The sequence below is a fragment of the Chanodichthys erythropterus genome, chromosome 5, assembly GCF_024489055.1.
Source record: "Chanodichthys erythropterus isolate Z2021 chromosome 5, ASM2448905v1, whole genome shotgun sequence".
NCBI classification, from domain to species: Eukaryota; Metazoa; Chordata; class Actinopteri; order Cypriniformes; family Xenocyprididae; genus Chanodichthys; species Chanodichthys erythropterus.
Window position 1 is genome coordinate 15,031,276 of NC_090225.1, and position 27,796 is coordinate 15,059,071.

Sequence of the window (27,796 nt, forward strand, 5' to 3'; positions counted from 1 at the left end):
ACGAGGGTAATGTAAGAACAGCGGGGATAGATTTATCATAGAGTCATAATTAAAAGAGACTTGTAGCCTGGATATAGGCTACTTGCAGCAGCAGCAGCACACTGTCTCCGAAGAACGGTTGGGACTCCGAGCGTTTTGAAGTCGGACAGGTATCGATATCAAAGAACGTGACTGTTAAACCAAACGCGCTTAAAGAACTTGGGCGAATCCCACCCGTACAGCATTTGCCATGGAAACCACTGGCAACATTTCGGACTTTCTCTATGCGCTTTCTAACCCAGCGATGTCGAACAGCAGCGTATTCTGCCGAAACTTCAGCAACAGCTCCAGTCTCGTGAACATGAACAGCTCCAGATGTGACAGGACGGCTGAGCTGGACAAAAGCTCAACTCCCGTGATAGTGGCGATCATCATCACTGCCTTATATTCTATAGTGTGTGTGTTGGGACTCGTGGGCAACGTCCTCGTCATGTATGTTATTATAAGGTAAGTGATGACATGTAGGTAAATTGCTTTACCTGTTGCCGATGCATAAAAACATCTGGCTTCATCTGAATAGCACATTTAAGGGAAAAATGGTTTCTTTTAAAACTAGGCTACTTATTAGTTTCAAAGGGGGACCTGTTGAAAGAGATGCTGATAGTGTTTTCCGGCCATTAGAGTTGTAAACAGCACGTTCAGTGCAGAAACTCCCTGATATGTTATGATCAATCATTCGGTCACAAAACGGCCTTAAAATGATTAAAGAATCTATTGCAGCCTAGTTCATAAGCCTATATGTTTTATATAAAATATGCGTGGTTCTCATTTGTAAAATATAAATGCTTCTCAGCTCAGCGCTAGCCTATGTATTTCATATCCACTGATGAAACAGATCATGAGTGCATACGCGTTACGTTCCTGTCAGCGTACTGGAGAACAACACATTACGTGTCATTCACATTGATTTGGCACTCAATATGGTGAAGTATGCATACTTTTCTATCACGTGTATTAAGAAACATTTTGACGATCTTTTTTTAATGTTGAAGAGCAAGCAAATTGAACAAAACTGGGCGGATGCTTCATGAATAAACCATAGCGAAATGCAGCAGAAAGTGAATGGCATAAGAGATGGATGTGAAAAAAGATAGACAGACAGACTTGGCTTCACCAATGGAGTGTTTGTACACATGCCCATGCTGTTTTCCCCTATATGCACCTACAATTCACACCTGTCAACTGCTAAGATGATTCAGAACCGGTTTCTGTGACACACCTTACCTGATCCTATAAACCTAGGATCACAGTAAAGGGCATAAGGAAAGGATGCAATCAATAAAGTAATTAAACAGATAGTGAATGAATTTCAATGAAGGGGTGAGGGCTTGTTCGTCTTAGAGAATTGTGATTAAATAGGTGGCACTATATTTCAGATCATGTACACATTACCCTTTTCAGAGATGCTTTGTTTAATACAGTGGATACAACTTTTATATCCTTCTTAAACAGCATAATATTTAGTCAACAGATATATGAGGCTTATGGAGTGTAAAGACATACAGGAATCGATCAATTTGTTTTTAATTGCTAAAGTATTGACCCCTGTGTAAGGTCACCTGATTTTCTTTGCTTTGTGAAGCCTCAGTGCTTTCCAGGAGTTTATGAGCAACCAGTCAGAGTTTTAGAGGCAGCTTCCTACAGTGGGAAGCAAAAGAAAGCTATAGCCCAGTAGGTGCAATCTACTTCTGTGATTAATGAGCCGATTGCAGTCTGGGATTGGTTTATCGAGCCCCATCATGTGGTAATAAAATCAGCCTTGGGAGAAATAAAAAATATGGAGTAATGACATAAGTCGATTTAAAGGTGCATAACAAGGTTTCCTCTCACGCAGTTATCTAAAGAGCTTAGGAACAGATCTAGCAGGGAATTCACTTTGCTTTAATGGGGTAGTTCACCAAAAAATGAAGAAATTTACTCATTTTCATGTTGTTCTAAATCTCTTTTGATATTTTGAAGAACTGTATTTGCCCACGTCCAAAACAACACTGGATCCAACTAACTTTCATTGCCTTGGAAGAAAAAAAGTAATATATAATTCATTTATATACCTGTAAGTCATACAGGCTTGGATGACAGAATTTTTTTGTTTTGGGCTGAACTATCCCATTAAGTCGCATGAAACAGAAGTCATTCCAAACTCGTCATATATTGATGCTTGGTCAGGACCCTTTGGCGTCACTTTTTAATGCACAGGGTTCACCTCTAGCATAATTTTCAATGCAGGGTACTCCATTGCTTTCAGTTGTTTGCCTTATGCATCAGATCAAGACGCATTTAATTCTTTGCGTTTGTAAAACAGGAAATGATTTTATAAATATTTATATTTTCATATTTTTAGAACACGTATCTCCACTCCTACCCTAAACCTAAAACATGTAAAAGGCAAATACAAGTAATCACAGGTATTTATTTAAAAATCTGACCAAAAAAAAAAAAAACAGTATAAAAGTATTACAAACAACCCATATTGAATTCCAAGTCTTCTAAAGCCATACAGTATCTTTATATGAAGAACAGAGTAGACCTTATTGGAATTATCGTATATGAGTTTGAATGCACTCTCAAGTCGTATTTACAACTGGGAAGCTCAGGATAATTCTGATACCCAAGTTCCTGAGTTGGGCAGGCCATTAACTTTAAAATTCGATGTCCTCCATTTTCGACACCAAAGCACTTGAATGCGACGAGCTCGTAATTACAATGTCAGAAGTGGGAAGTAGGAAATTTCCAATAGTACAGGCAGCACTAATAAATGCACACACTCATATCTCATTCAGAAAATACACTCAAATATTAGCATGACGCAATCGGTCACGAGACACATAAGATCCAATGGCATTTCACAATCAAAGCTGACGTAACGCTTTTTCTGACGGCAATTTTTAAATGTGTGTGCACAGGATCTAAGCTTGAAGGCGGATGGAGATGGTGATCATTTTTGAGTCCGTTTCTCTCTCAAATCAATCATTTGGAACACTTGGAATATTTGTACATTTTGATTCAAATTGTGACTTAGTCGTATCTGCCTATTTTATCCTGTTTTATATTATATAATACACAAATGGGTAGGTTTAGGGGTAAGGATTGGGTTATGTACTCAAACATGACTAAATAGTGAACATAAAAAAGTAAAATAAATGTAAATAAAATTATGCTGACTGATTAAATTGAAAATCACACCCCAACATAAATGTTATAACGGCAAAATTATACCCCAATATATATAATTGGGTTAAAAATAACCCAATGATGTTAAAAATGACCCAACATTTTTTGGAATATAACTCAACAGAGTGACCCAATATGTGTAACCAAACGGTTGGGTTAAAAAAAAAAAAAAAAGTTTTTTACTGTGTATGATGGCAAAGGTTTCTTATTGAAAACAATTGAAAAAATGATGCTAAAGAGGTACCCTGTGAGTTAAAAAGTGATGCCAAGCATCAATATGTGACATGCTGAAAGTGAGAATATGTTATTATCTTAGTGAAATGGCTTCTTGTACAAGAAAAAATGTAGGGCGGACTTGATTTTGTCCATTTAGAATTGATTGGATCGTTGAATCATTGTGGTTTGGTATTGCTGTGATCTCATGTGAGTGACAGGTTGTCTTGCCCTCGCGCTTGTAAATATATCATCAGAGAAGAGAAGAGAAGAGAAGAGAAGAGAAGAGAAGAGAAGAGAAGAGAAGAGAAGAGAAGAGAGAAGATTTTGTTGCAAGAGGGAGGGGAAGATATTTAGATTACAGATTACAAGGGCATATGAATTTTTAAAAATATTGATGTGCACAGATAGGCCTTACTCATGTATAATAAATATTGCAATATTCCATAAAAGAACAAAAACTGTCAATTTTGATTTCATGGTGACTTTAAAGTCGGCATGAAACTGAAGTTATAATAGTCTTTTCTTCCCTATTGTGAGGTATGTCATTGGAAAAAAAAATTGGAATGAAAAGTGGTGCTTCTAGACAAAATGAAATACAAAAAATACTGGGCAATATAAATATCCCACTCCAACCACCAGTACTCAGATGTTTTACCTTTAGTAAAAAGTGCATGTTACTTCTATATTCACTTAGTGTTAAGATGCTACTTCTTGCTATTTATACTTGGTGCAAACATCAATGTAAATAGAATCTAACTTTTTTATACTTAGTGTACCTATTCACTATAATAAATAAATAAATAGTGAATATGTGCACTCTATTTTGTTTATAAGTCTGTGGTTATTGCAGAATTCAAACATCTCTATTTCAGATCACTGTCTAAAGCACACCAGAATGTACTACATACAAAAAGATCAAAAGTCAAGATCAAAGGCACTTCCTGCAAGTCTTGCCTCTGAAAATGTAGTGTCACACTTGTACCAAAACCAACCACCTTATACTAAAACACTCATTTGAGAAAACATTTTTTTTCCTTATTTATAATTTATAGTTTCATACAGAATTGCCTTGATACAAAGCCATTGTTTGTTTTTCTTTTGGTGTCAAAATGATAGAAATAAAAACCACGGTTGTAAAATGCTTAACATTTTAACTCACATCTCCATTTCTTGACAATGTGGAAATTGGACCGTAGAAGTAAATGGCCAGTATCCTTTTTTAATGCATTGCATTTGGATTCCCGTTGTTTGAACCCGTTGAGTGTCCGTTGTTCAGGCATTCTTTCAAGTGAGAAACAGTCACAGCTGTGCAGAAAATTAGTTTTAAGTGCTAAGAGAGGGTAAATGCTGTGAGTTCAAAAAACATATGCTTCTTGTTGTGATGGAGAAGCTCATGCGATTGTTTATAACATTTCAGCTCTGGCAATAACTAAATTTTTACATGTGTCCTGCAGCTAGAAGCAAATGAGAAATAAATGGAAAACAAGGATACTTGAATTAGAGCAAACATTTGTACATATCAATTAATTTTGGATTGGTTTCTCATATACATCATGCGGAAAGGTTAAAAGCTGTTCTTGTTTTTACTACTGTTCCACAGAAAAGTACACAAGAGATGAGGCAAAAAAATAAATAAAAATAAAATCAATACTGCCCACAGTTTCTCTCATTTGTTTTATTTATCAAAAGCTTGCTGATATCCCTCTCTTATCTCTGCATATTTTCCTCTTGATTTGTGCCAAATGAACCTCGAACATTCAATTATTAAGATAAAAGTAAAAATCATATCACATTCGGCACTACAGAGACAACCAAAAGAGGGCTTATTCAGTTTATACTGAGCTCTAGATAACTGACTGATTAATGTCTTCAGGTTTCAGACAGCTCAATCCAGCGCTGGCTTTTTGCACCCTTGTCACTTTATAGCATTTTGTACTCAGCTTCCAAATGCGCAGGTAGGCTAAATGATGTATACAGAGCTAACAAAAGGTACGGTATCGACAAATGTTTATTGATCCTTGTGCAAGCCTAATGGTTCTTATGATCCATTATAAAATTTGTGTAAATAGGGCTCTTGTCCGGAAGGATGTTGTTTGAGAGGTTGTATTTCCCCCATATATATATATATATACAGGGGTGCACATAACTTTTTTGGTCTGGTTCTCAAGGGAGTAACTGGAGATGTTGCTTGCTTTACACGACACATCCTAAAAGCTGTCCTTATCACTTTCCTCCTGACTGCTCTCCTCACTATCTTCTTTTTTTTCGAACATGGTAGATGATGATAATGATTATTTTTATTTATTTTTTTATTTTACTAACAGTAATGACAGTAAAAGCTGCTGTCACTTTAAGAAGGAAAGCACGGACCGAATAACTGACACACATCCGGTTTCTTTCTCAACACTTCACTTATGACATAACCGAGAGAATAATTGCCGAGACAGGTATTTTGACACAATTTTGTGTGTATGTTTCCGTTCAAGCGCAAGTAAACGCGAAAGAGGAATTAATTCGGTGTTCGAGCGCTGTCTGACTCTCTTCATGCGTGCGTTTCGGGAGTGTGAGGCTGTGCGCACAGATAACAGCTCGCGAGTCCCGATTTTCGCCTCTTCTTCCGCTTTTAAAATCGTTTGAATGTGTTAATTGTTGAGACAAAACACGTCCAAATGACAAACTTTCACTCTATGAGGGTTAAATTTAGCAGTAAATCGCGAATCACATGCGTGCCGAACCGTTGGACCTTATCCATATGGATCACTGATTAACTGCGATCCGTTGCCCACCTAATAATTAAAGAAGACACATATCATCATGATTGCTATCTTACCAGAGATGGAGGAAAAATCCTACTCCAGTAAGTAAACGTGTCCCTCTGAACCGGTCCTCAAAAATGTTGGTAACGTTATTTAAAAGCGCTTCCCTCCATGTTTTCTGGTACGCATAGTTTATTTTTACCGCGCATGCGTAACTTACCTCTAATGTGCACCCCTGTATGTATGTAAATATGTACAAAGAAGAAAAGCAATAAAAAACAAAAACTATATATGTAACCCTGGACCACAAAACCAGTCATAAGGGTAACATTTTTTTTAATTGAGATGTATACATCATCTGGGGCCAGTTGCATAAACATAGCTATTATGTTTAGACAGTGTCTTAAGATCTAGTATGACTCACTAGCAGTTAGTCAAAGGGCAGTGAATCTTACTTTTTGGTATCAAATTAGGCCAATCTAAAAAATAAAAAACTTAGTTATAAAGGCTTAAAGAAAAGTCTTAGCAGTTTATGCAACCAGCCCCTGAAAGCTGAATAAATAAGCTTTCCAATGATGTATGGTTTGTTAGGATAGGCTGTTTAAATTCGCCTTTAAAGTTGTCCAAATGAAGTCCTTAGCAATGCATAGCCACTCACAAAAATACATTTTTGATATATTTATAGTAGGAAATTTACAAAATATCTTCATGGAACATGATCTTAAATTAATACCCTAATGATTTTTGGCATACATTTTTTTTATAATTTTGACCCATATAATGTATTGTTAGCTATTGCTCCAAATATACCCATGTAACTTTGTGGTCCAGGGTCACATATTAGTATTTTTCTTTTTTACCTCTCTGGGCTTGTTTGTATATGTGCCTCTAAAAGTGGCAGAAGACATTGAAAAGATGAATATATATATGTTTACAGTTTGTAAGATATAAAATTAATCTGAAGAAAAATGGTATCCTTTATTGAACATTATGGGCCAGATTTACTAAACAGAGCAAATTAGTGTGAGACCCTAAAAATGGCTGATTGGAGTAGAAAGTTTGCAAATTAAAGAACACAGATGCAGCAGCTAATTTCCATAACAACCAACACAATCTACCAAGTGCAGCGCAAATTCATGTAGGGTCACAAAAAAACCTCTGATAATCAGGTTGTGTGTGTGATCTACTAACAACACAGGCACAAAAATAGGTTAAGATGCTTTTTTGAGTGTTAAATAATGTTGCAAACGCCAGTAAATTGGCTATCGCAAACCTCAGTAAATCACATTGTATGATTCTTTTATATGTATGATTCTAGTAAATCACATTGTATGATACTCTCCTCCAGTATATTGTGCCTGAAAGAGGAACTCCAACAAATGCATATGCCATAAAGTCAGCCACAAAAAATAACTGTCTATGCGTTTTCATTGCTAATTTTTCACTGCATGTCTTTTAGTAAATACTGACATTAGCTTTGTAAGCCAACAGAGGATTTGCATTGGCGCAAGCTGTTAGTAAAACTGGCCCTATGTTTTATGTTTGGCTATTAGTTGTTTCTATTAGTGTCACTGTGGAATAATCTACAAAGTGCAGGGTGCGCAAAAGACAGAGACTTAGAGCTGTGGAACGGATGTTCACAGGAGGATATAGAGCTCTGTTGACCAGTCATGTGTGACGTTGGAATGAAACAGTTGTGTTGTGTGAATGAACTAAATGAGAATTCTTTGTAGGGATGCAAGAGATAGGCCAAGCTGCTCTGCAGAATTATTGAAAAAACATTATTCAGTGTCAGATAAAACTGCAGTGCTTGCTTTGGCTGATATGGTGAAATGAATAATAATGGCATGGTTAGCGAAATATTGTTTTATTATTTCGACTTCTAATTTGATGACATTTTTGTCATGATTTATCAGGGTTTTTGTTTTGTCTTTTTAATGCTCACATTACTGGTTTTGCCATCTAAAGAGCAAGTGCAGGTGGACCGTAGCAACAGAGAATATAGTAAATGAAAATAAATCTTGTTCAAAGCCTAAACAGATTCCTTGAGACACTTCAGCCTCTCAGAGACACAGACTGACTTGAAAAGTGCTATTTGTCAGCACAGACTTTCATGAACCTGACAGATAACAAGACTGCACTTGACATCCACCTGATTGGCAGGGAAACATAAGGACAAGTTGACTGGTTGTTGTTGAGATTCCAGCTGCTAGGACTGGATGCCAGCCTTGCAACCGTGCCTTAGGTAGACTGTGTCTGACATTCTAAATGTAAACGTCACCTTTGATTAGTTTTGAATCAGCATAGGCAATTCATGCATGACTCACCCAGATTAGTTTGGTTACATTATCATATTTTCCTCTGCCATTCTGGAGGCTTTGAAATCAGAAGCACATAATGAAAAAAAAGAGAAAAGAAGCTTTTGAGTTATTCATCTGTTTTTATCCCATTTTCTTCTTTTCTTGCTTTTATTAAAGATGAAAAAGTTTGCTGATGCTCATTTTAAAAGCTTGTCAATTGAATTGACAGCTGTGTATAAAGCCTGATAATTGGGCATTTAAAAATGTATATATATATATATATATATATATATATATATATATATATATATATATATATCCTATATATTCTATCAAATCAAATAACCAGTGATTTCAAAGCTTTGAATATTTTGAGTCATCATCCTTTTTTGTGATGCAATGTTTGCAATTATGTTAATTCTTTAGTGCAGCATTCAATTTACAAACACCATAAAGTTCATTTGTTCCAAGTGTTTTCACAGTCTAATTTAACATAGTAATATGTCCATATCTATGTGCAGTTTGCACATAGGTAGATGGTTTAAGATATCTGCACATGTTCTGGTGTTCCCTAGCAACAAGCAAGTCCTTGGTTTTTTCACATCAAAATCTGATTTGCCTGGTTACTACACTCTTCCGTTTCTTCACCAAAAGTCATTTACAAATGCATTGTCTATGAAATAGCGCTATGTTAATCTATTACGGTTTATCGTCGTACAAATTTACCAGTAATATTATTTATTTAAAGACATGACCCTCAGAGTTTTAAATGATATCCTTTAAAAGTTAAGCTTTTCATTTGTAAGTTATGGAAATAATAATGAGACTGCTCCTATTTAACAATTAAAATAAGTAAGAGATGCAAAAAAAAATGTAAACAAATAAATATGTGAACATTAATTAAAAATAAACTTCTGTTTGAAAGTTTGGGGTTGGTAAGATTTAATGTTTTTAAAATAAGTATCATATGCTTACCAAGGCTGCATTTATTTGATCAAAAATACAGTAAAAAAATTATATGATTTTGATTTTAAGATATTTCAAAATGTAATTTACTCCTGTGATGGCAAAGCTGAATTTTCAGCATCATTACTCCAGTCTTCAGTGTCACATGATCCTTCAGAAACAGTTGTGCCGCTTAATATTGCAACAGTATGTTGTTAGAAACCGTGATGCATTTTGTTCAGGATTTGATGAATATAAAGTTCAAAAGAACTGAAGTGAAATGGCGCTGTGTTTTTAATCGATTATGGTTTGTCTTTATACAGTTTTAACAGTTTCTTTATTTAACATAAAGACATGACCCTCAGAGTTTTAAAACAGTATTCTTTAAAAGTTAAGCATTTCATTTGTGATTTATGGAAATAATAATGAGAATACAACAGTGACAGAAGAAAATGTATCATCTTGTCACAAATATTGCCTGAAGGTGCACAAGCAGCTTAAAAACCCTATTTTTCACAGGGTGTCACCTGTAATGTTTCATCATGAGCATTAGCTTTCTACATGCCAGAGGCAGAGGGATAATAATTATAAGACAGAAATTTTAAATCAGTTCGACTTCATTCAAACAAATTGGCATGGATAAAGACCTTCTAAATGACAGGAATTACATTCCTGTGTTTTAACATTTGAATAATTGTTACTTTTCACAGCTCTCTGTTGAAAACATGTTTATCGTGAAGACATGTGTCTGTCTTCATCTCAGAGTTAGCAGGTTGATGTCCTTCCTGAACTTATGGACTCTGCTCTGAGCTGTTGGATGACACTACTAATTCTTTCCATAAGCGATACTGCACACCTTCCTGTAGGTTAATCAGAAGTCTTGGTTGCCAGGCATGTTGTCCGAAATGCATTTATTCTCTTGGTAAACTTCCTTTGGTTTCTTTACATAGCTTCAGGGATAACGTAGATACTGTAATCTTGCTGCAAAGAACTTGCTGCTAACCATCAGTGTTGATTCAGCAAGGAAGATAAATACATTTTTAATGTGTTTCCAGTAAGTGATGTTCACAACACCAAAGAGCTCCTCCACTCAGTAAAAAGACTCAAAGGTCTGGCATTTCACCTCTGAAGTCTTTAATGTGGAGTACACAGGAGCGGTGCATCCCTGAGACGCCCTCATAATTAGTCAGTGCCTTCTGGGAAAAATAAACGGTGTGACCATTTGTCTGGTACAGAGAGCCCTTGGATGACAAGATAATCATTAATAATGGCTGCTAGCCTAAACCCTTGTATGAGACTTCCAGTTAGTGATGAATGAATCAATCCACTTCACCATGGGGAAGAGTGTTGTGTCTAAGCATTTTCACAAATGCTTTACAGCTGTTGAATTTTTTTTAAAATGTTTTCAATGCTTTTAAAAATTTCGTTTTCATTTTATCTGTTACAGAGAATGTCATGATCAGTGTTGGGTAATGCGGTAGTAAGTAATTCATTACTGTAATTTATTTTTTTTTTTTAAACAAAATTTTACTGTGAAAAAGTAAAGTGAGGGATTACTCGTAATTTTTCTGTAATTTAATTACAGTTACATTTGATGTAAACTGCATTACTGTACACTAAAAATGCTGGGTTGTAGAGTGTATTATTATCTATATAAAATAGTGCTGTCAAATCAATTAATACAGATTTATCACATCTAATATAAAATATATAATATGTAAATATATAATATGTGTGTATTTACATACACACACACACACAAACTTTTATGTTTGGTGCGATTAAATGTGATTATTCAGTTTGACAGCACTAATATAAAACAATAGTGGATTTAACATCAAATTTAACATTTAATGGTAAAATGTATGTTTTTAATGTAACCTTCTCCTTTTAAATACTTTATTCAGTCCAAGAATAATTTAAGCAATTTTATATTATTTATTTGAAAGAATTAAAAGAGAAGTTTCATGTCTATATTGTTAAACTAGTTGAGGTTGATATGGGGTTAAGAAAGTAATTAGTAAAGAGTAATGCAATACTTTTTAGAGAGATTTTTTAGTACAGTAATCTAATTACACTGTTGAAGAGTTAATTAGTAGCTAGTAATTTAGCTACTAACTTTCCTCTAACTTAACTTTTTTAGAGTAACTTACCGAACACAGGTCATGATGGCCTTTTTACAATTTCCTGTCTCCATATAAAGTGCCCCAGGTATGACGTGTTTTTGTAGGCCAACCCGGAAGTTAGCGGCGCACGGGTTCCCTCGACTGAAAGCCTATTCATTTTTCCCATAGACTTTTGGAAAATTGCAGAAAATAAGCTCTGTGTTTAACAAAGGGTTATGACACTTACACGTTTTGTCTATCAAGATAATCTTTACAAGTTAACACAACATTTATAGATTTTGAAGCCTAAATAAAGTTGTCAGATATAAAAGGCTAACAGTAGGCTATAAACGGACTACAGCACACCATGGTCGCCGATCAACGTCGTCACCACCAAGCTTCCTCAAACTTTATTTAGAAAACAACTCTATTTAAAAACATGCTCGCTGATTATGATCTGTGCTGTGTATGAATACTTATCCACTTTTCCATGAGAAATGCTGTCCACATGTCCTGTTTGTCATGATGACGTCTAAAGTCCCTGTCTAAAGGGACGTCTAAAGTAGTCCCTTTTAGCAATTTGTTAGCAACTGTCGATTTGAAGACACAGTAAAAGTTTAAAAAAATCGCAAGTGGGTTAAAACTGGTGTGTTTTATGTCATAGATCAAAACGTGAAAGTATTTAGAGGCTTTGTTAACCACAGACCTTATTTCAGGTGATTTAGCAAAAACCCATTCAAAAAACCCATAGACTTTACGGCGTTGGAACCGGAAGTCCTAAAATGCTAACTCGCTTCCGGGTTTTGCCTACAAAAAAGCGTCATCCCTGGGGCACTCTATTTAACAATTGAAATAAGTTAAAACATTTAAATTAATTAGATAAATAAATATGTGAACATTTTTTTAAATAAATACACTTAAATTAAAGTCTTTGAAAGAAGTCTCTTATGCTCAGCAAGGCTGAATTTATTTTATACAAATACAGTATAGTTAAAAACAGTAATATTGTGAAATGTTATTACAATTTAAAATAAATGACTTCTAATTTATACTATTTTAAAATGTCATTTATTCTTGTGATGGCAAAGCTGTATTTTTTTCAGCAGCCATTTATCACTTCAGTCTTCGGTGTCTCATGATTCTTTAGAAATCACTTTAATATGCAGATTTGTTGCTCAAGAAACATTTCTTATTATTAACAATGATTGTGCAGATTTTTTTTTAACCATGATACACTTTTTTAATACACTTTTTTAATATTCTTTGACAAATAGAAATTTCAAAATTAAAGCTGCAAGCAGCGATGAAAGGGCCTTCGCATCTGTGCACCGCCACCCAGTGGCTTTAAGAAAACGGTGGGCACTATGCATTTAAGTATATAAATATAGGAGGACTACGTCAGTCATTTGTATTTGCCACAGTTCCTGCTACCAGCTGGTGGCGATATGACTATAACTAAATTTTGTCATGTAAATGTCTTTAGACCAGGGCACTTATCAAACGTGAAGTTTGAGGCAGATTGGACATTGTACGCTTGAGTTACAACAACTTCCTGTTTCATGACGATAATAGCTAATAGATAATACCCTTCAGTGAAAACTCTTCGCAGTTTAACGTCACCAAGGCCTTTAGATTAGACTGACCAAATATGATGTTGACCTGATAAAATCTCTGAGGAGTTTGTTGAAGTACAATGTCTGGAAATGGCAAAAACTGCAAACATTTTGCAGAGAAAATTCAAAATATCTCACTTCCTGTTGTGTTTTCAGATTTTGCACCCACAGACGTTGTTGTAGGTATTGGGCTGTTGCATGTGTCTACCAAATTTCATACCTGTACATGAAACATAGCGTGAAAGGAGCTTAATTGAAATTTCGTAGGTGGCACTTTGGAGCCATTTTGCCACACCTAATTCTGAAACCCATATCAGATGTAAATTTTTACCACTTCTGACGTGTGTGCAAAGTTTCATGAGGAGGCCCTCAAAATGTGATTCATTTCGGAGAAGAAGAATAGACAGCAATTACAATAGGGTCTTCACACCATCAGTGCATGGGCCCAAATAACAGCATTTATTTGAAATACGACGCTTAGCCTCTCCATATTCATGTATGTGACTTTCAGCGTTTTCTTCAGTTTGGCCTGTGACAGTCAGCTTAGCAGAACTGCAGTTACTGTGTTTTTGCAGATGTTGTTTTGACACACACTGGCTATATTTCTATAGCTGACTGTATATATTTGGATGGATTAAATTGTGTCCTGACTTGTGTATATTTCTGTGAAAGTCAAACAGTGGAGCTCTGACAAACCATAATCGTTTTTACAGGGATGGTAGTTTACACAGTGTAAATACTGTTAATTTATCATCTCCGCTGCTATTGCAGTACATCAGAAATTGTGTATCTTCATAGTCCAGATCAGCGCATGACTCATCTTGTTTATGATCTTGCCTAGAAGAACGGCAATGAAAGTAGTTATTTCTTTCATCTGGATGTAGTGTTTACTACAAAAGAATACCAGCTGTATTTAGGCATATCTAAATAAAAGTCCCCAGCATTCCCAGGAATTAATTATGCTCAAATGCAGTTTCAAAGTTTAAAAGGGACCTATTATGCAAAATTCACTTTTGCATGGTGTTTGCCTATAAATGTGTGTTGGCAGTGTGTGTACACAACCACCCTATAATGATAAAAATACAACCACTCCTTTATTTTTAATCCCCATAAATCATAAGCAGTGTCTCAAAACAAGATCTCTGGCAGTGTGACGTCACATTAGCCACAGGCCCCGCCCACGAATGTTGACAGACACTGCCATTTTAACATAGAACTGCCCTGAGCGAGTTCACAGCGAGTTGTACACAGTCTGCCATCATTGCACTGAGGAGAACGTCTCCCAAGTGTTTTAGGTGTTCTGTAGCTGAATGGATTAATCCACGTAGCTCTCTCCATTTACTCCTGAAATCTGAGCTGCAGAAGACGAGGTGGATTTATTTGGTTTTCGAAGAAAATGCTCCCTCAACTCTACCGAAATTCGTTTATGTCTGCGCGAATCATTTCACACCGGACTTTGTGTGGACTTTTTTTTACTCAAGGACAGATTAGTAAACTGATCATGATCCAGCTTACAGTCTCCAGAGTGATACTGGATACGGCAGTAATGAAGGTGAGAGCACTTTATTACAGTTCATCAGAGTTGATTTACAGATATAAAGTTTACCAGTTTATTAAGCACCACCCGAAAAGGTGTAAGGTCTTTATATATTTGTTTACTGTTAGTTGTAACGAGTGTTTCTGTGTACTTCGCTGTGTATCTTGATGATAATGCAAGGGAGTTTATGGATAATACTTCAATGCACACATGCACTGTGTTTTATTAAGCTCTTACAGTGATTTTCTAGAGTAAAAACAGATGATTCATCTTTTGTGTGAAGTACAATAAACATCATAAAACTCATCTGTAAAGTTTTGGCCATCATTCGGACGGGGTCCGGTACAACAGGCTTGTACTAATATAATAGAAGACGACAATATAAGTTATAACCGTAATTGAACTAAAATATACCTGTTCCTCCACGCAGCATATATTCTAGTTTCTGACATTATAGTGCATCCTGAATGACTCCTGACACCAGAGAATCAGCTCTTAAAGCTCCGCCATCTTAGGCCGAGCGCAGCAGCTCATTTGCATTTAAAGGACACTCACTGAAACGGCGCGTTTTGCTCAACTTCAAAATATGGCAATTTTAACATGCTATAAAAAATTATCTGTGGGGTATTTTGAGCTAAAACTTCACATACACACTCCGAAGACATCAGAGACTTATTTTACATCTTGTAAAATGGGGCATAATACTGTAGGTCCTCTTTAAGGAATGAACCAGATAGATCTACAGTTTCTTGCTAAAGGAAGGATGTGGTTTGATATACAGTCTTAGAATGCTCCATTAAGGAAGGGACAGATAAGAGGTGTTAAATATCAGTATATTTCATGGAAATGAGTCAAGTCTCCATGAATTATGCATTATTTACAAAAAGCTTTCATGAAAAGCTTGTGTATTTAGATTGATGCAGGCAACTACTTTGCACTCAGTTATTATTCTAGACCAAATTATTGTTTAAATCAATATCACATTTTTTCAGCGACTGAAAGATCCCCCCGTTGCTCTATTATTCATAGGGTTCTCTCTCAGACAATAGAATAAAAAATTACCTTCCATTTTCCACACCAAAGATATCTTTCCAATTCATCACACCATGTGCCACTCAGTTAAGGCAAAATGCCTTGTGTAATTTGCTTGCTGTGCTAGTGATGGGTGCAAACCATTCTTTCATGCTACTCCAACAATGGTATTATGAAGGTTAAGGTTTGGTATTACATCTATGAACAGTAGGGTTTAACATTTCTTTTTGAGATAAAATCTAAATCAGAGTTTGTCTTCCAGATGGAACAATCCCCATTGCATCTCATGTTATTTAATAAACACAGTTGATCTTGATTTATTTTTATCTATTGCAGATACACCAAAATGAAAACTGCGACCAACATCTACATCTTCAACCTTGCTTTAGCAGATGCCTTGGCAACAAGCACTCTTCCCTTCCAGAGTGTGAACTACCTGATGGGTACATGGCCTTTTGGAGACGTGCTGTGCAAGATTGTGATGTCCATTGATTACTACAACATGTTCACCAGTATCTTTACCCTCACCACTATGAGTGTCGACCGCTACATCGCTGTTTGCCACCCGGTTAAAGCCCTAGACTTCAGAACCCCCAGAAACGCCAAGATTGTCAACGTGTGTAACTGGATCCTTTCATCTGCCATCGGCCTCCCTGTCATGATCATGGCCTCCACCACTACTGAGTACCACAGCGACTGTATGTTTACAATTCAGATATTACTGCATTTAAAGGGATAGTTCTCCTGAAAATGAAATGTGTGTCATCATTTACTCACTCTCATGTTGTTCCAAACCTGAATGACTTTCTTTCTGTGGAGCACAGAAGATATTTTAAAGATATATTTTGAACTGTTTTGTCCACACAATGGAAGTCAATGAAACACAGAAACACACAGAAAAGAAGAAATATCTTATTTCTCCAAAAAATTAATAGTTTTAAAATGAACTATTGCCTTTTGAGATTCCACAAAGTGACAAATGATGATGTGCCAAAATACAAAATTCCAATAGTCTGATTAGAAACAGAGACTTTCATGTGAACAATTAATTGCTCCAGACTACAACAAAAATTATCCAAACTGGATCTAAGAATCTATGTCAATAATTTAAATCTAGTCAACACTGGTGGCAGTTGGGTAAATATTTAGTTATGGACATTTCAAATCAACGAAGAACCATTGCTGACTATTCACAAAAACGTCATTAGACAGTTTAGTTGTTTTTTTTGTATGAATTAATAGTGTTATTTTATAAAACAATAATAATCATATTGGGCAAAAAAACAACATACAATACCATGGTTTTTCTATGCTGTCCATGTAGACCTGTTGCAAGTAAGACCTTCATTCATCTTTGGAACACAAATTAAGATATTTTTGATAAAATCTGATGGCTCAGTGCGTCCTCCATTGCCAGAAAGATAATTGACACTTTCAAATGCCCAGAAAGGTACTAAAGACATATTTAAAACAATTCATATGACTACAGTGGTTTAACCATGTTATGAAGCGACGAGAATACTTTATGTGCACCAAAAACAACAAAATAATGACTTTATTAAACAATATCTAGTGATGGGTGATTTCAAAACACTGCTTCGTTAAGCTTCAAAACTTTACAAATCTTTTGTTTCGAATCAGTGGTTCGGAGCGTGTATCAAACTGCCAAAGTCATGTGATTTCAGTAAACGAGGCTACGTCATACTTGTTTAGAATTTTCAATAGTTCTCCACTGGGGGGCGTGACTTTGGCAGTTTGATACAGGCTCTGAACCACTGATGCGAAACAAAACGTAAAGCTTGTGTTTTGAAATCACCCATCACTAGATACTGTTAAATAAAGTTGTTTTGTTTTTTGGCACACAAAAAGTATTCTCGTCACTTCATAACATTAAGGTTGAACCACTGTAGTCACATGAACTGTTTTAAATATGTCTTTCTGGGCATCTGGAAGTGTTAATTATCTTGCTGTCAATGCAGGCCTCACTGAGCCATCGGATTTTATCAAAAATATCTTAATTTGTGTTCCGAAGATGAACGAAGATCTTACGGGTGTGGAACAACATGAGGGTGAGTAATTAATGACAGAATTTTCATTTTTGGTTGAACTAACCCTTTAAGGCCTGGTTTCACAGACAGGGCTTAGATTAAACCAGGATTAGGCCTTAGTTCAGTTGGGACATTTAAGTAGCTTTTTATAAACATGCCTTAGAAAAAAAACATTACTTGTGTGCATCTTGAGACAAAACAATGGTACTAACATATTTTAAGATGTGTCACTGCAAGTTGCTTTCAGATAAAAACAGCTCAAACATGCATTTTAGTCTGGAACTTGGATCTTAAGCCTTGTCTGTGAAATCGGGGGCAAGACATTTTTCTCAATACTGGAAATGTTCAGTTTTGTTACTGTGGTGATACAGATTTTGCAGACACGAGAGAAGTGTTGAGGCAGAAAATTTTTAATGAGTGAATTTGGATTGATGTCACTTCCAATCATTTGGGAAGAAAATCAAAAGACGGTTTAATAGCCTGTGTCTCCGAGGCTCCCTAAACAATGCCTTGAGGAAACAATGTCTGGTGGTTCAACTGTCATCTTTGCAAATTAATTGATTTTCACACGTCTCACTATTATGTTATTGTACTGAGGTATATTCTTATTTTCACAGCGTTTGCAGTCATTGATTGCACTTTGCTCTTTCCCCACCCTCCCTGGTACTGGGAGAACCTCCTGAAGATCTGCGTCTTCATCTTTGCCTTCATCATGCCCGTCCTCATCATCACCGTCTGTTACGGTTTGATGATCCTCCGCCTGAAGAGCGTGCGCATGTTGTCTGGCTCCAAGGAGAAGGACCGCAACCTACGGCGCATCACCCGTATGGTCCTGGTGGTGGTGGCGGTTTTCATCGTCTGCTGGACGCCGATCCACATCTTTGTGATCATCAAGGCTCTGGTGACCATTCCCAGCTCACTCCTGCAGACCGTCACCTGGCATTTCTGCATCGCCCTCGGCTACACCAACAGCTGCCTCAATCCGGTGCTTTACGCCTTCCTGGATGAGAACTTCAAGCGCTGTTTCCGGGAGTTCTGCGTTCCCAGTCCCTCCGTGCTGGACCTGCAGAACTCAACTCGCACCAGGAACCCCCAGCGTGAGGGCCAGTCCAGCGGCAACACGGTTGACAGGACAAATCAGCAGGTATGACTAGTCCTGGAGATGTCATCACTGGAGTCCCGCTGCCAACCCAGTGTTGACATGAGTTCGGAGGTCACGCAGGTCACCACAGGCGTCTAACACCTTCATCTATAGGAGTTGCGGTAGGTTGAACCTCTTTAAGCATCTTGCTAGGCCTCACCTAAAGAGCTGTTTCACAATTTTGGTATGGAGACTGTTAAAAGTTGATTTTAGTGTGAAATATGATATATACTATATTACTGACCCCAAATGATCCCAATAAGCTGAGCTTGTTTCACTATCTGTGATGTTCACAGTCATACATCTGGTGTATCTGTTAGGTTACAACATTCAAGAACTGTATATATATATTCTCTTATAGTTGCATCTTAAGTCCCCTTTAACATTTAAATGTTACTTAAAATTCTATAAGAATAATTATTTTATAAGTGATAACATTGCTTTATTTGTAGAAAGAAGAAAAGTATGAATTCACTTATGCACAGAAAATGTAAATTATGTAACATAAAGTGATGTTTTTTCAAAATGTTCAGCATTCAGTGTCTTTCCCTTAAATCATATTTCAATTTTAACCGCTTTCATGGACAACAAAGCAATTTGGTTAAGCTGTCTTATTCAATTATTTTCCTTTGGATTGATTGAAATGAATCATCAAATGACTGCTGGAAGTGACGTGCAAACTGTTTCTGTGATTTACTTCATATAAAAGCAGAAAACAATAAAAAAAAACGCCTCTTGCAACAGTGGATAATTTTTATGCTTTGGTGGTGACAAATGTATTGTGCTTGTACTCTGAAGCAAATCTCTTGTACTAATGTTAATGTCCAATGTAATTGTCTGATTGTCACTCACATTAAGACGTTGTGTCTGAAAAAAGAAAATGTTTTATGCTCTAAAATACCTTGAAGATCTGTGTGCTGGTGTTTCTGTAACTTTTTTTTATATATAAATGCAGCATTATAAATAAATCATTCACAACAGAATGTTTTTAGTTAGATGGCACTGAATAATTTGATTTCATTTAAAAGTTATGTGACTATTTTGTGATACTACATGTGTTTTGTGTCAGTCACTATTTGCTATGGCTCTGAAAAATGAATCAACATTATATAATGGACGAGTTATATCCATTCAGAGCTTTTTAAATATACTTCGATCTGGCATATAACACTGAATGTGAACAACTGTTTATATTTCTAAAGGAACAGTCACGTTTACCGTTGTTTGGCGAATTTTCGTGGGTGAAATCCAGTCATTTCAACAGGAATCTGGAATTTCATGCAAGGGTAAAAATTTGTATTCACCACATTGACCAACAGGAAGCTACATGGTTTGAAAGGGACTTCTATGTGAGCTGTGCTTCATACATTATCACACTATTGAGAATGGACCTTTGTTGCCTGCAGAATTTTGTCGAAATTACTGTGCCTTAATATACAATAACATCTCACATTTTTAAGGTACTGAACTTTTCAATTACACTATTACAGTAGTTGTATTTTTTCAAATCAAAATCCCTTTGGATGAACATATTTCACTTAACAGAACACTTTTTAGTATAAGACAGACCTCCCTAAAAAGAAATAGGACTACTGCAGCTGTTTTCAGTTATTACCAGAATCTTATCTAGTTTGAGACCCATGCCAGCTGTAAGGAGCCAATAATTTGGTTCTGTAATACTTTGAAATCAAATAATCATGGCCTTTGAGCTGCCATTTCAGTCATTTTGTAGCAGAGTCCCCCCCCCCCCACATGCAGTCTTGCTGCAACACCCTGGGGAAATTAAGGAACAGAGATCTAGTATGTTCAGGACAGCTCAGCACATAACCTAAGGCGAGAGAAACAGCAGAGCAGACGAGAGGGGGGTGGCAGTCATTCGGGCCATCACTGTGACCTTAGGGTGCAGGATTTTTACAGCAATGCAAGATTGTTTCTTTTCCTTGGCAAATATGTCAAGTATTAAACCTAATTAAAAAGATGAAGCCCATTATGTGAAACCAAGGATGAACATTTGGTTGATTGCTTCATGTATTGAGTTATAGTTTTTTTTTTTACATCTGCCTTTCCGCTGGCTTTCATGAGTGTAAAATAATTAACGTTTGACATGGATTCTGTAGACTGCAGAGGAAAACCTCTTAAATACTTCTACAAATTGCACTCAAGAGGTAATAAAGATTGTGGCTATAGTAATTGACTCCATTGAATCTGGTCTTATTAATTCTAAAATGGCTCATTGTGTGAAAGAGCATAAACCCGTTATTGTTTAATGACTCCATGTGAAGAACACCTCACTTGCCCTTTCAGAAACATTTGAAACGACTGACCATTCTCTCAAAAATAGAGTATTTATACAGTTAATCCTAATATAAAACAAAAGGATTTACTGCCTCCAAGTCAGGTTTCACCATAATTTAATTACATGCTAATTTAGAAAAAAAAAAAAAAATCCTAGTACTGTGCTTTCACCTGCAAATTTAAAATTTTATCAATAACAAAGTCATGGCAACCATTAGAGGGATATTTTTCCCCAAAATGAAAATTCTGTCATCATTAATCACCCTCATATTGTATTTTAGCTGTTTTGCCTATATACTAAATGTCATTGGGGTCAAAAACAACATTGTAAAAAAAAAAACATTTGGAACAACAGGATAAGTAAATAATGACAGAATTTTCATTTTTGTGTGAACAGAAGAACCATCTCATTGAAATTTGTAACTATTTGAGGTTTTGGCGAATTACTGGCAAATATACAGTTTTCTTACGGTTTTGTACATTTTGCTAATGCCCCACTGAGATTAAGGTTTAGGGGTATGTATGAATTCATACAAATTCGCCACCAATTTGCCAAAAGTGCAAATAGCTGTAGATGCTGTTTACACTAAGTGAAAATATATACTAGCAGCATTTTCTTAGTGATATGCTATTTACACTAAAAAAATAGTGATAGATTCTATTTACACCATGTAGAAGTATCAGTTCTTTGCAATAAGAGTAAATAGTAATTAGATGCTATCTATACTTTATATTGGCAGATACTATTTGCACCTCAGTATTTTTGTACATTAATAGGATGCAATAATATCATAGAGTGTAAATGATTATATTTATTAAAATTATTAAATGGATGCTGCCTTCCCTGGAACCCTCCCTACACCTTCCCCTAACCCTACCAAATAAACACTTTTACTATTATTAAACGCTCGTTCTCAGTTTATTTCCACTTTTAGGATATTTCATTTTTATTAAAAATAAATGCAAGCTCGTCAAAAGGCGGATTCAAATCCATGTCGATCGCATTAAAAGCCAGGTCTGGGAGCCTTACTTGCTACTGCTGCGCCACTGAAGATGGTGAACATGTATCTTTTTTAAAACTTGACTGGCCGAACCAGACATTGGTGGGTGGAGCTAGTGTAAATAGCGTTTGCTAACAAAGGACGCTATTTGCACTTAGTGTAAATAGACACTCAGAAATGGGCGATAGTCACATTGTCATAAGTCATTTGCAATGCACTGCATTTGGAAAGCACAGATCATTTCTATTTTTCTCAATTATTTTTCCTCTTTTCCACTCCAAACTTGTGGTGTACTGTGCTGCTGAAATTAATGAGGCTGTCAGAAAGCTAAAGACTGGTGATTTTCACATCCCCTACCATATGTCATTATGAGGACAAAAGAAAAACTGTTGACTCTGTGCTATCAGCTACTATTTTTATATGTGCAGTTCTCAGCTATCACATATCCACGGATACACTGACACCTGGCACTATTAAAAGACAAGTGCTCTTACAAGCCTGCACTCCTATCTCTCCTTTCTAAAAAAAAAAAAATCACACAATATTTTGGTGATTCATAGAGACAATCATATCAGAATCACTAAGTGTTTTACAGTAGAAGATGCGTTATATATACAATAAGAGAACACAAATATCCCTGATAGCGCACAGAGATGTCTAGTTAATGTTTTCATCTAATGTATTTTTAGATCATTTGCTGATCTGCAATATGTCCCAAAGATGTTTTCTGTCAGAGGTCAACAGAAACTTAAACGGCTTTTTAAAAGATGTTTATCAGATGTTTGCACACAACAGATGCTTTCCAGCCAAAGTGCTCTTTAACAGACATCTTGGAGATGTATGTGCTGTATGAACCCAGAAAACTGCACTAGACACGTTCTATTTTTCAACTGCGGCATGCTGTCTTTCACTGCTGCTAGTAAGATATGGGTTTGACCACTGATATTGTAGAAGATGGCAGACTCCATTAGTGACAGATTGTTGATGTTAAGAAAAGATATGGGTTGCAGAAGTGAGATCATTTATGTCATTTCCTCTAAATTACATTAATGAGACCAAACAGAACCCATTCAAGTGGATGATTCCATTTTTGATGACTCACACACATACGTTTTTTAACATTAAAATATGAAATAATATCTACTTTATAAAAGCATTTTCCTTGCCAACAAAGCATGGAAATCACTGAAAATAACAAAGCCTTTGTTTTTAATGTAGTCAAAATCAGTGCAGAAAATCTGCATTTTCTTTATCATTATTATACAAACAAAATCAGCATATTTTCTTCAAAAAACAATTATAACCATTTATTATGGTTTGGAACATTTGATTCTTACTGGTCAATCACAGCACTGAGAAGTTCAAATGTTTTATAGTTTATAAAGCGCACCAGTTTGGTTAAATCCCATTCCTTTTCTCCTAGGTGAATCAATTTTTATAAACATATAAAACTCAAGACAGTACTTAAAGCTACTACTAGGTTGTTAGTATGTGCTTTTGTTGAAGCCATCATGTTCAACAGTGGTATTCCTGGTGAAAAACATCATTACCCATAATTCTGAAAAAATCTCCCCCATCACAGAATCAAAACAACACTTTTTTGCTTCAAATTAAATATTGTTCTGTGATTCACCTCGTACATGGTTGGTTTGGTTCATGGCTTATAACTCTTTGATAAAGCCTTTTATAAAAAATAAAAAAAATACTGGTGGGAAGAAATGAAAAAGCTTTTTGAACCAAGGCCTCTGAAAAACACTGTTGGACTGTAACTAACCACCTTACTTTACAATACGTAGTAGGCTATTTTCTGTGAATGTGACTTCCGATTCATTAGCTGCTATAGGTAGGCTAAATAACTAAAAGAATAACAAAGTGCAGTAAACGGTAAAAATATTTGCTCTACAAACCAGTGTGATTATGTTAATAAATTGAATTAATATGATAATAAATACCAGTTTGCAATATAAAGGAGAATAGTATAAAGGAGTCTGTTTTTGTACGGGTAAAATAAATGGAAGCGAAATGATAACGGAAGCCTTGCACATTCAAGTTACAAATGGCTGTGTCTGCTCTTACATTAAAAATAAGGTGGATAATGAAACCTAAAATTGAAATTTTGCTGTTGTCCATGGCAACATACCTGTGCTACTTTTAGGTTTCTTGTATCACTCTGAGGTCTTTTCATATCAAGGTAAGTTAAAACAGTTGACTTAAAATGGTTACTAACAACTACTGATTATAATAAAAAATTGCCAGCAGGGCAGTATTCATTTTAATGTAGACTATATGGTGAACATACAACCTTTGTCAGATGGGTAGAAGCTCAGGAGTCCCAAATTAAAGGCCCACTGAAGAGTGTTGGAACGCGCAGCATTAAGATGCGGTCACACTGCACTTTTTGTTCCATTGACTTCCATTCAAACGCATGCGAATGCGTCAGACCGGAAACGCAATCTTGTGCGAAAAAAATCTGCATTTCGCTGCATTCCAAAGTTCAAGTTTGGTGAACTCTGACCTGTGAATTCGCATCACGTGAAGACGTGCGACCAGTAGAAGATCGATTCGTCACGGCATGACCTCTTGGCTGAATTAAAAGAATGATATTTTTGCAGTGAAGTCGAGTAGGTTCTATATTTTTACATTTTGCATGTATTACTTTAAGTTATATGTTGAATTCATGTTTATTAAAAAAGACGCTGTAGACCGTGACGTCATATCACGACCGTTACAGCATCCGAAAAATGTTTGCATGTTCAAAGTCTAGTGTGACAGCAGCTATATTCAATGTTTTGACGTAATTTCAACTGAAACAAGAAGACAGGGCGATATATTGACCAGCCCCGCCCTTTTTTTTAAATAGCCAATAGCGTTTTGTTTATGATACAGCTCGGCCTTTAGACTCAAAAACCTCTGTTTCCTTCTAATCTCTAACCGTTTCTCCTCATAGTGTCCTTTATATCGCTTACATACAGCATTCTGTGCAGAATTCAATTGGGTCCGATACCTTTTGTGGTCTGTGCCGACTCGCACATATGAGACGCTCTGTGCTCTCATGTCCCTGGGACAGAGCAGACTGTGCTCGTGTTGCAGCGGTTCATGTGACACTAATGTGAAAACGGACTTCATTTGCGTCAAAGGAAAGCTTACACTGTCTGAATCGTTCCCTACTCTCTATATAGTGCACTATATGCCATTCACCATGTAGAATCGAGTAAATGTGTGAGCAAATGACCGATTTCAGCCACAGCTTCAGCGTCTGTTGATAGTGTAGGAGGGGGCGGGACTTCAGATTCTAGAGAACATTTGATTGGACTGAAGATTTGACGAGAAACTGAAGTGCGATGTGATGTCATGAAAATCTGTGATCCATTTTAGCGGAAGTGAGAGATTTGAAAGCTAATATCTCCTAAATGTTAATTTGTTATTGTTTTGGAACACACCAGCTTATTAATAACATTAAGGCTAACATATTCATACTAAAAGCTAAAAACGTTTACATTTTGAATTCAGGGGGACTTTAAAGCAAGAAAATGTAAACTAGATGGAAAGAATAGAAGATTTATAACATCGTAACCTACTTATGCTAAATAAATATACTACAGAAAAAGTAATGAAAGATAATTTTTTATTATTGTTGAAATGTTCACCCTGTTGCTAGGCTGATTGTTCCTACCCAGTGACCATTTTATCCTAGTGGAGTCTTTACGACAGTCAAGTAAGATACTAATACAGTATAATTTAAACTTAAATCAATATCATGTCCATGTAGCCGTGTAATTAGGAGGATAATCAGCCAGTCGTTATCACAATAATAACCCTTCTTCAGAGTGATCAGGACCTACCACGCCTGCGGTTCATCAGAGCGGAACTCTTGTCTACGGCAGTATTTTCCACACCGACAGATATCTGAGTAACTCCTTCCTGTTACAGCCTGTTTCCTCACACAGCAACTGAGCTAACAAACGAGTACAGTTAAAGGATCCATTAATTTCCTTTCTCACATCTTTCTCCGGTTTTTTATCACAGGTAAGTACAATAATAGTATTTGTAAACAATAACCAAAGACAGTATTGTGATTTAAGGAGACATTTGATTTGAATGAATGCGATCCTTTCAGCTAAACAGCAAATATACTAAATGTCCACAAAGTAGTACAAGCTGATGGGTTCCGTTTGTTTTTCTGTTTTGATTTACGGCAAGTCTGAATAACTTTTGCTTTTCGACTGTCCGAGCAACTCTTCATAATGTAAACTATTTCTTAATGTAATCTCTCTTCCTCGAACACACAATCTGCAGTTGTTATTAGTCCCAACCACACTTGTTTTTGTACAACAGTGAATGAGAGCGCAATATTTTCCCTCAGAAATTAGGCTAATATTTTTCGGAAATTGACTTAATGTGAAAAATAAATCAACTCACATATTTAGTAAATTGGCAATGTGTTGAAAACAAATACGTATTTCTGAGAAAACCATGAAATATATTATTTGAGTTGAGGAATAGCAATAAGTCGTTTTATACCTCAGAGGGGGTTTAAGTTGATATGAATTTTCTTTCTTTGTGTCAGAAACAGACTTTTCTGAAGATGACAGACCGCTACAACATCCACAGTCAGCTGGAGCATCTGCAGTCGAAGTACATCGGCACGGGCCACGCAGACACTAGCAAATGGGAATGGCTGGTTAACCAGCACAGAGACTCATACTGCTCCTACATGGGCCATTTCGATCTTCTCAATTACTTCGCCATCGCTGAGAACGAGAGCAAGGCTCGTGTCCGTTTTAACCTGATGGAGAAGATGCTGCAGCCATGTGGTCCACCAGCCGACAAACCTGAAGATGCTTAGGGCCGTTGTGACTGAATCCCTACTGGGTGTTTTATAAAGCTCTGCTTTTGATATGTTCATTTAGAGATGCGCTGAGAGAATATAGAGAGAGCGTGGACATATGGGGGTTGTGGGTTCTCTTTAAATCATCTTGTTTGAGAACCAGCCAATGTTTTCTTTTTTTTTGTGTGTGTGTGATATTTTGTATAGGTTGTTGAACTGAAAGTGTGTCTTAAGAAAATAAAGTTGATACCCTAACACGCATGCATTGATTTAAATTTTTTAATATATATTTTTTTATTATAATCATTACAAAGGTTTAAGAAATCAATACTTTTATGTAACAATGATGCATAATATTGATCAAAAGTGGCAGTAAACACAATTGTGATTTTACAAAAGATTTCTATTTCAAATGAATGCTTTTTTTTTTTTTTTTTTTTTACTTTCAATTTCCCCGAAGAATCCTAAAAGATTGTATCATAGTTTTCACAAAAAATATTAACCAGCACAACTGTTGCTAACAATAAGAAATTATTCGGGAGCAGCAAATCAGCATATTGGAATGTTTTCTGAAGGATCATGTGACACTGAAGCCTGGGGTAATGATGCTGAAAATTCAGCTTTACCATCACAGGACAAAACAAAACCGATTATTTTAAATTATAATGATACTTCACAATATTACTGTTTTTACTATATTTTTAATCAAATAAATGCAGGTGAGCACACGTTTTTAACCTCTTTTTTTGTGCATGTGAGAAATTTTAAA

General features: G+C 36.0%; 1 protein-coding gene across 4 annotated transcripts; it reads left to right on the forward strand.

The window, feature by feature from the left end:
* Window positions 1-130: 130 nt before the first annotated feature.
* Window positions 131-27,796, forward strand: LOC137020051 (splicing factor 3B subunit 5). 4 transcript variants are annotated; one of them, XM_067385246.1, is made up of 3 exons: window positions 131-486; window positions 16,051-16,412; window positions 18,380-19,470. In XM_067385246.1, the coding sequence occupies exons 1-3, from the start codon at window positions 230-232 to the stop codon at window positions 18,910-18,912; spliced, it is 1,152 nt and encodes a 383-aa protein (XP_067241347.1). In that variant the 5' UTR covers window positions 131-229; the 3' UTR covers window positions 18,913-19,470. The 4 variants fall into 4 exon arrangements, with proteins under 4 accessions (XP_067241347.1, XP_067241348.1, XP_067241349.1 ...); XM_067385247.1 differs by lacking the exon at window positions 131-486 and adding an exon at window positions 26,811-27,796 and having other exon boundaries at window positions 18,389-18,902; XM_067385248.1 differs by lacking the exons at window positions 131-486; window positions 16,051-16,412; window positions 18,380-19,470 and adding exons at window positions 26,080-26,225; window positions 26,767-27,762.

Bases quoted from the DNA above. Each gene is read 5' to 3' on its own strand.
- LOC137020051 (XM_067385246.1), top strand. From the start codon at position 230: ATGGAAACCACTGGCAACATTTCGGACTTTCTCTATGCGCTTTCTAAC. The intron at 487-16,050 runs GTAAGTGATGAC...TATCTATTGCAG, and splicing joins GTCATGTATGTTATTATAAG to ATACACCAAAATGAAAACTG. The intron at 16,413-18,379 runs GTATGTTTACAA...TTATTTTCACAG, and splicing joins TACTGAGTACCACAGCGACT to CGTTTGCAGTCATTGATTGC.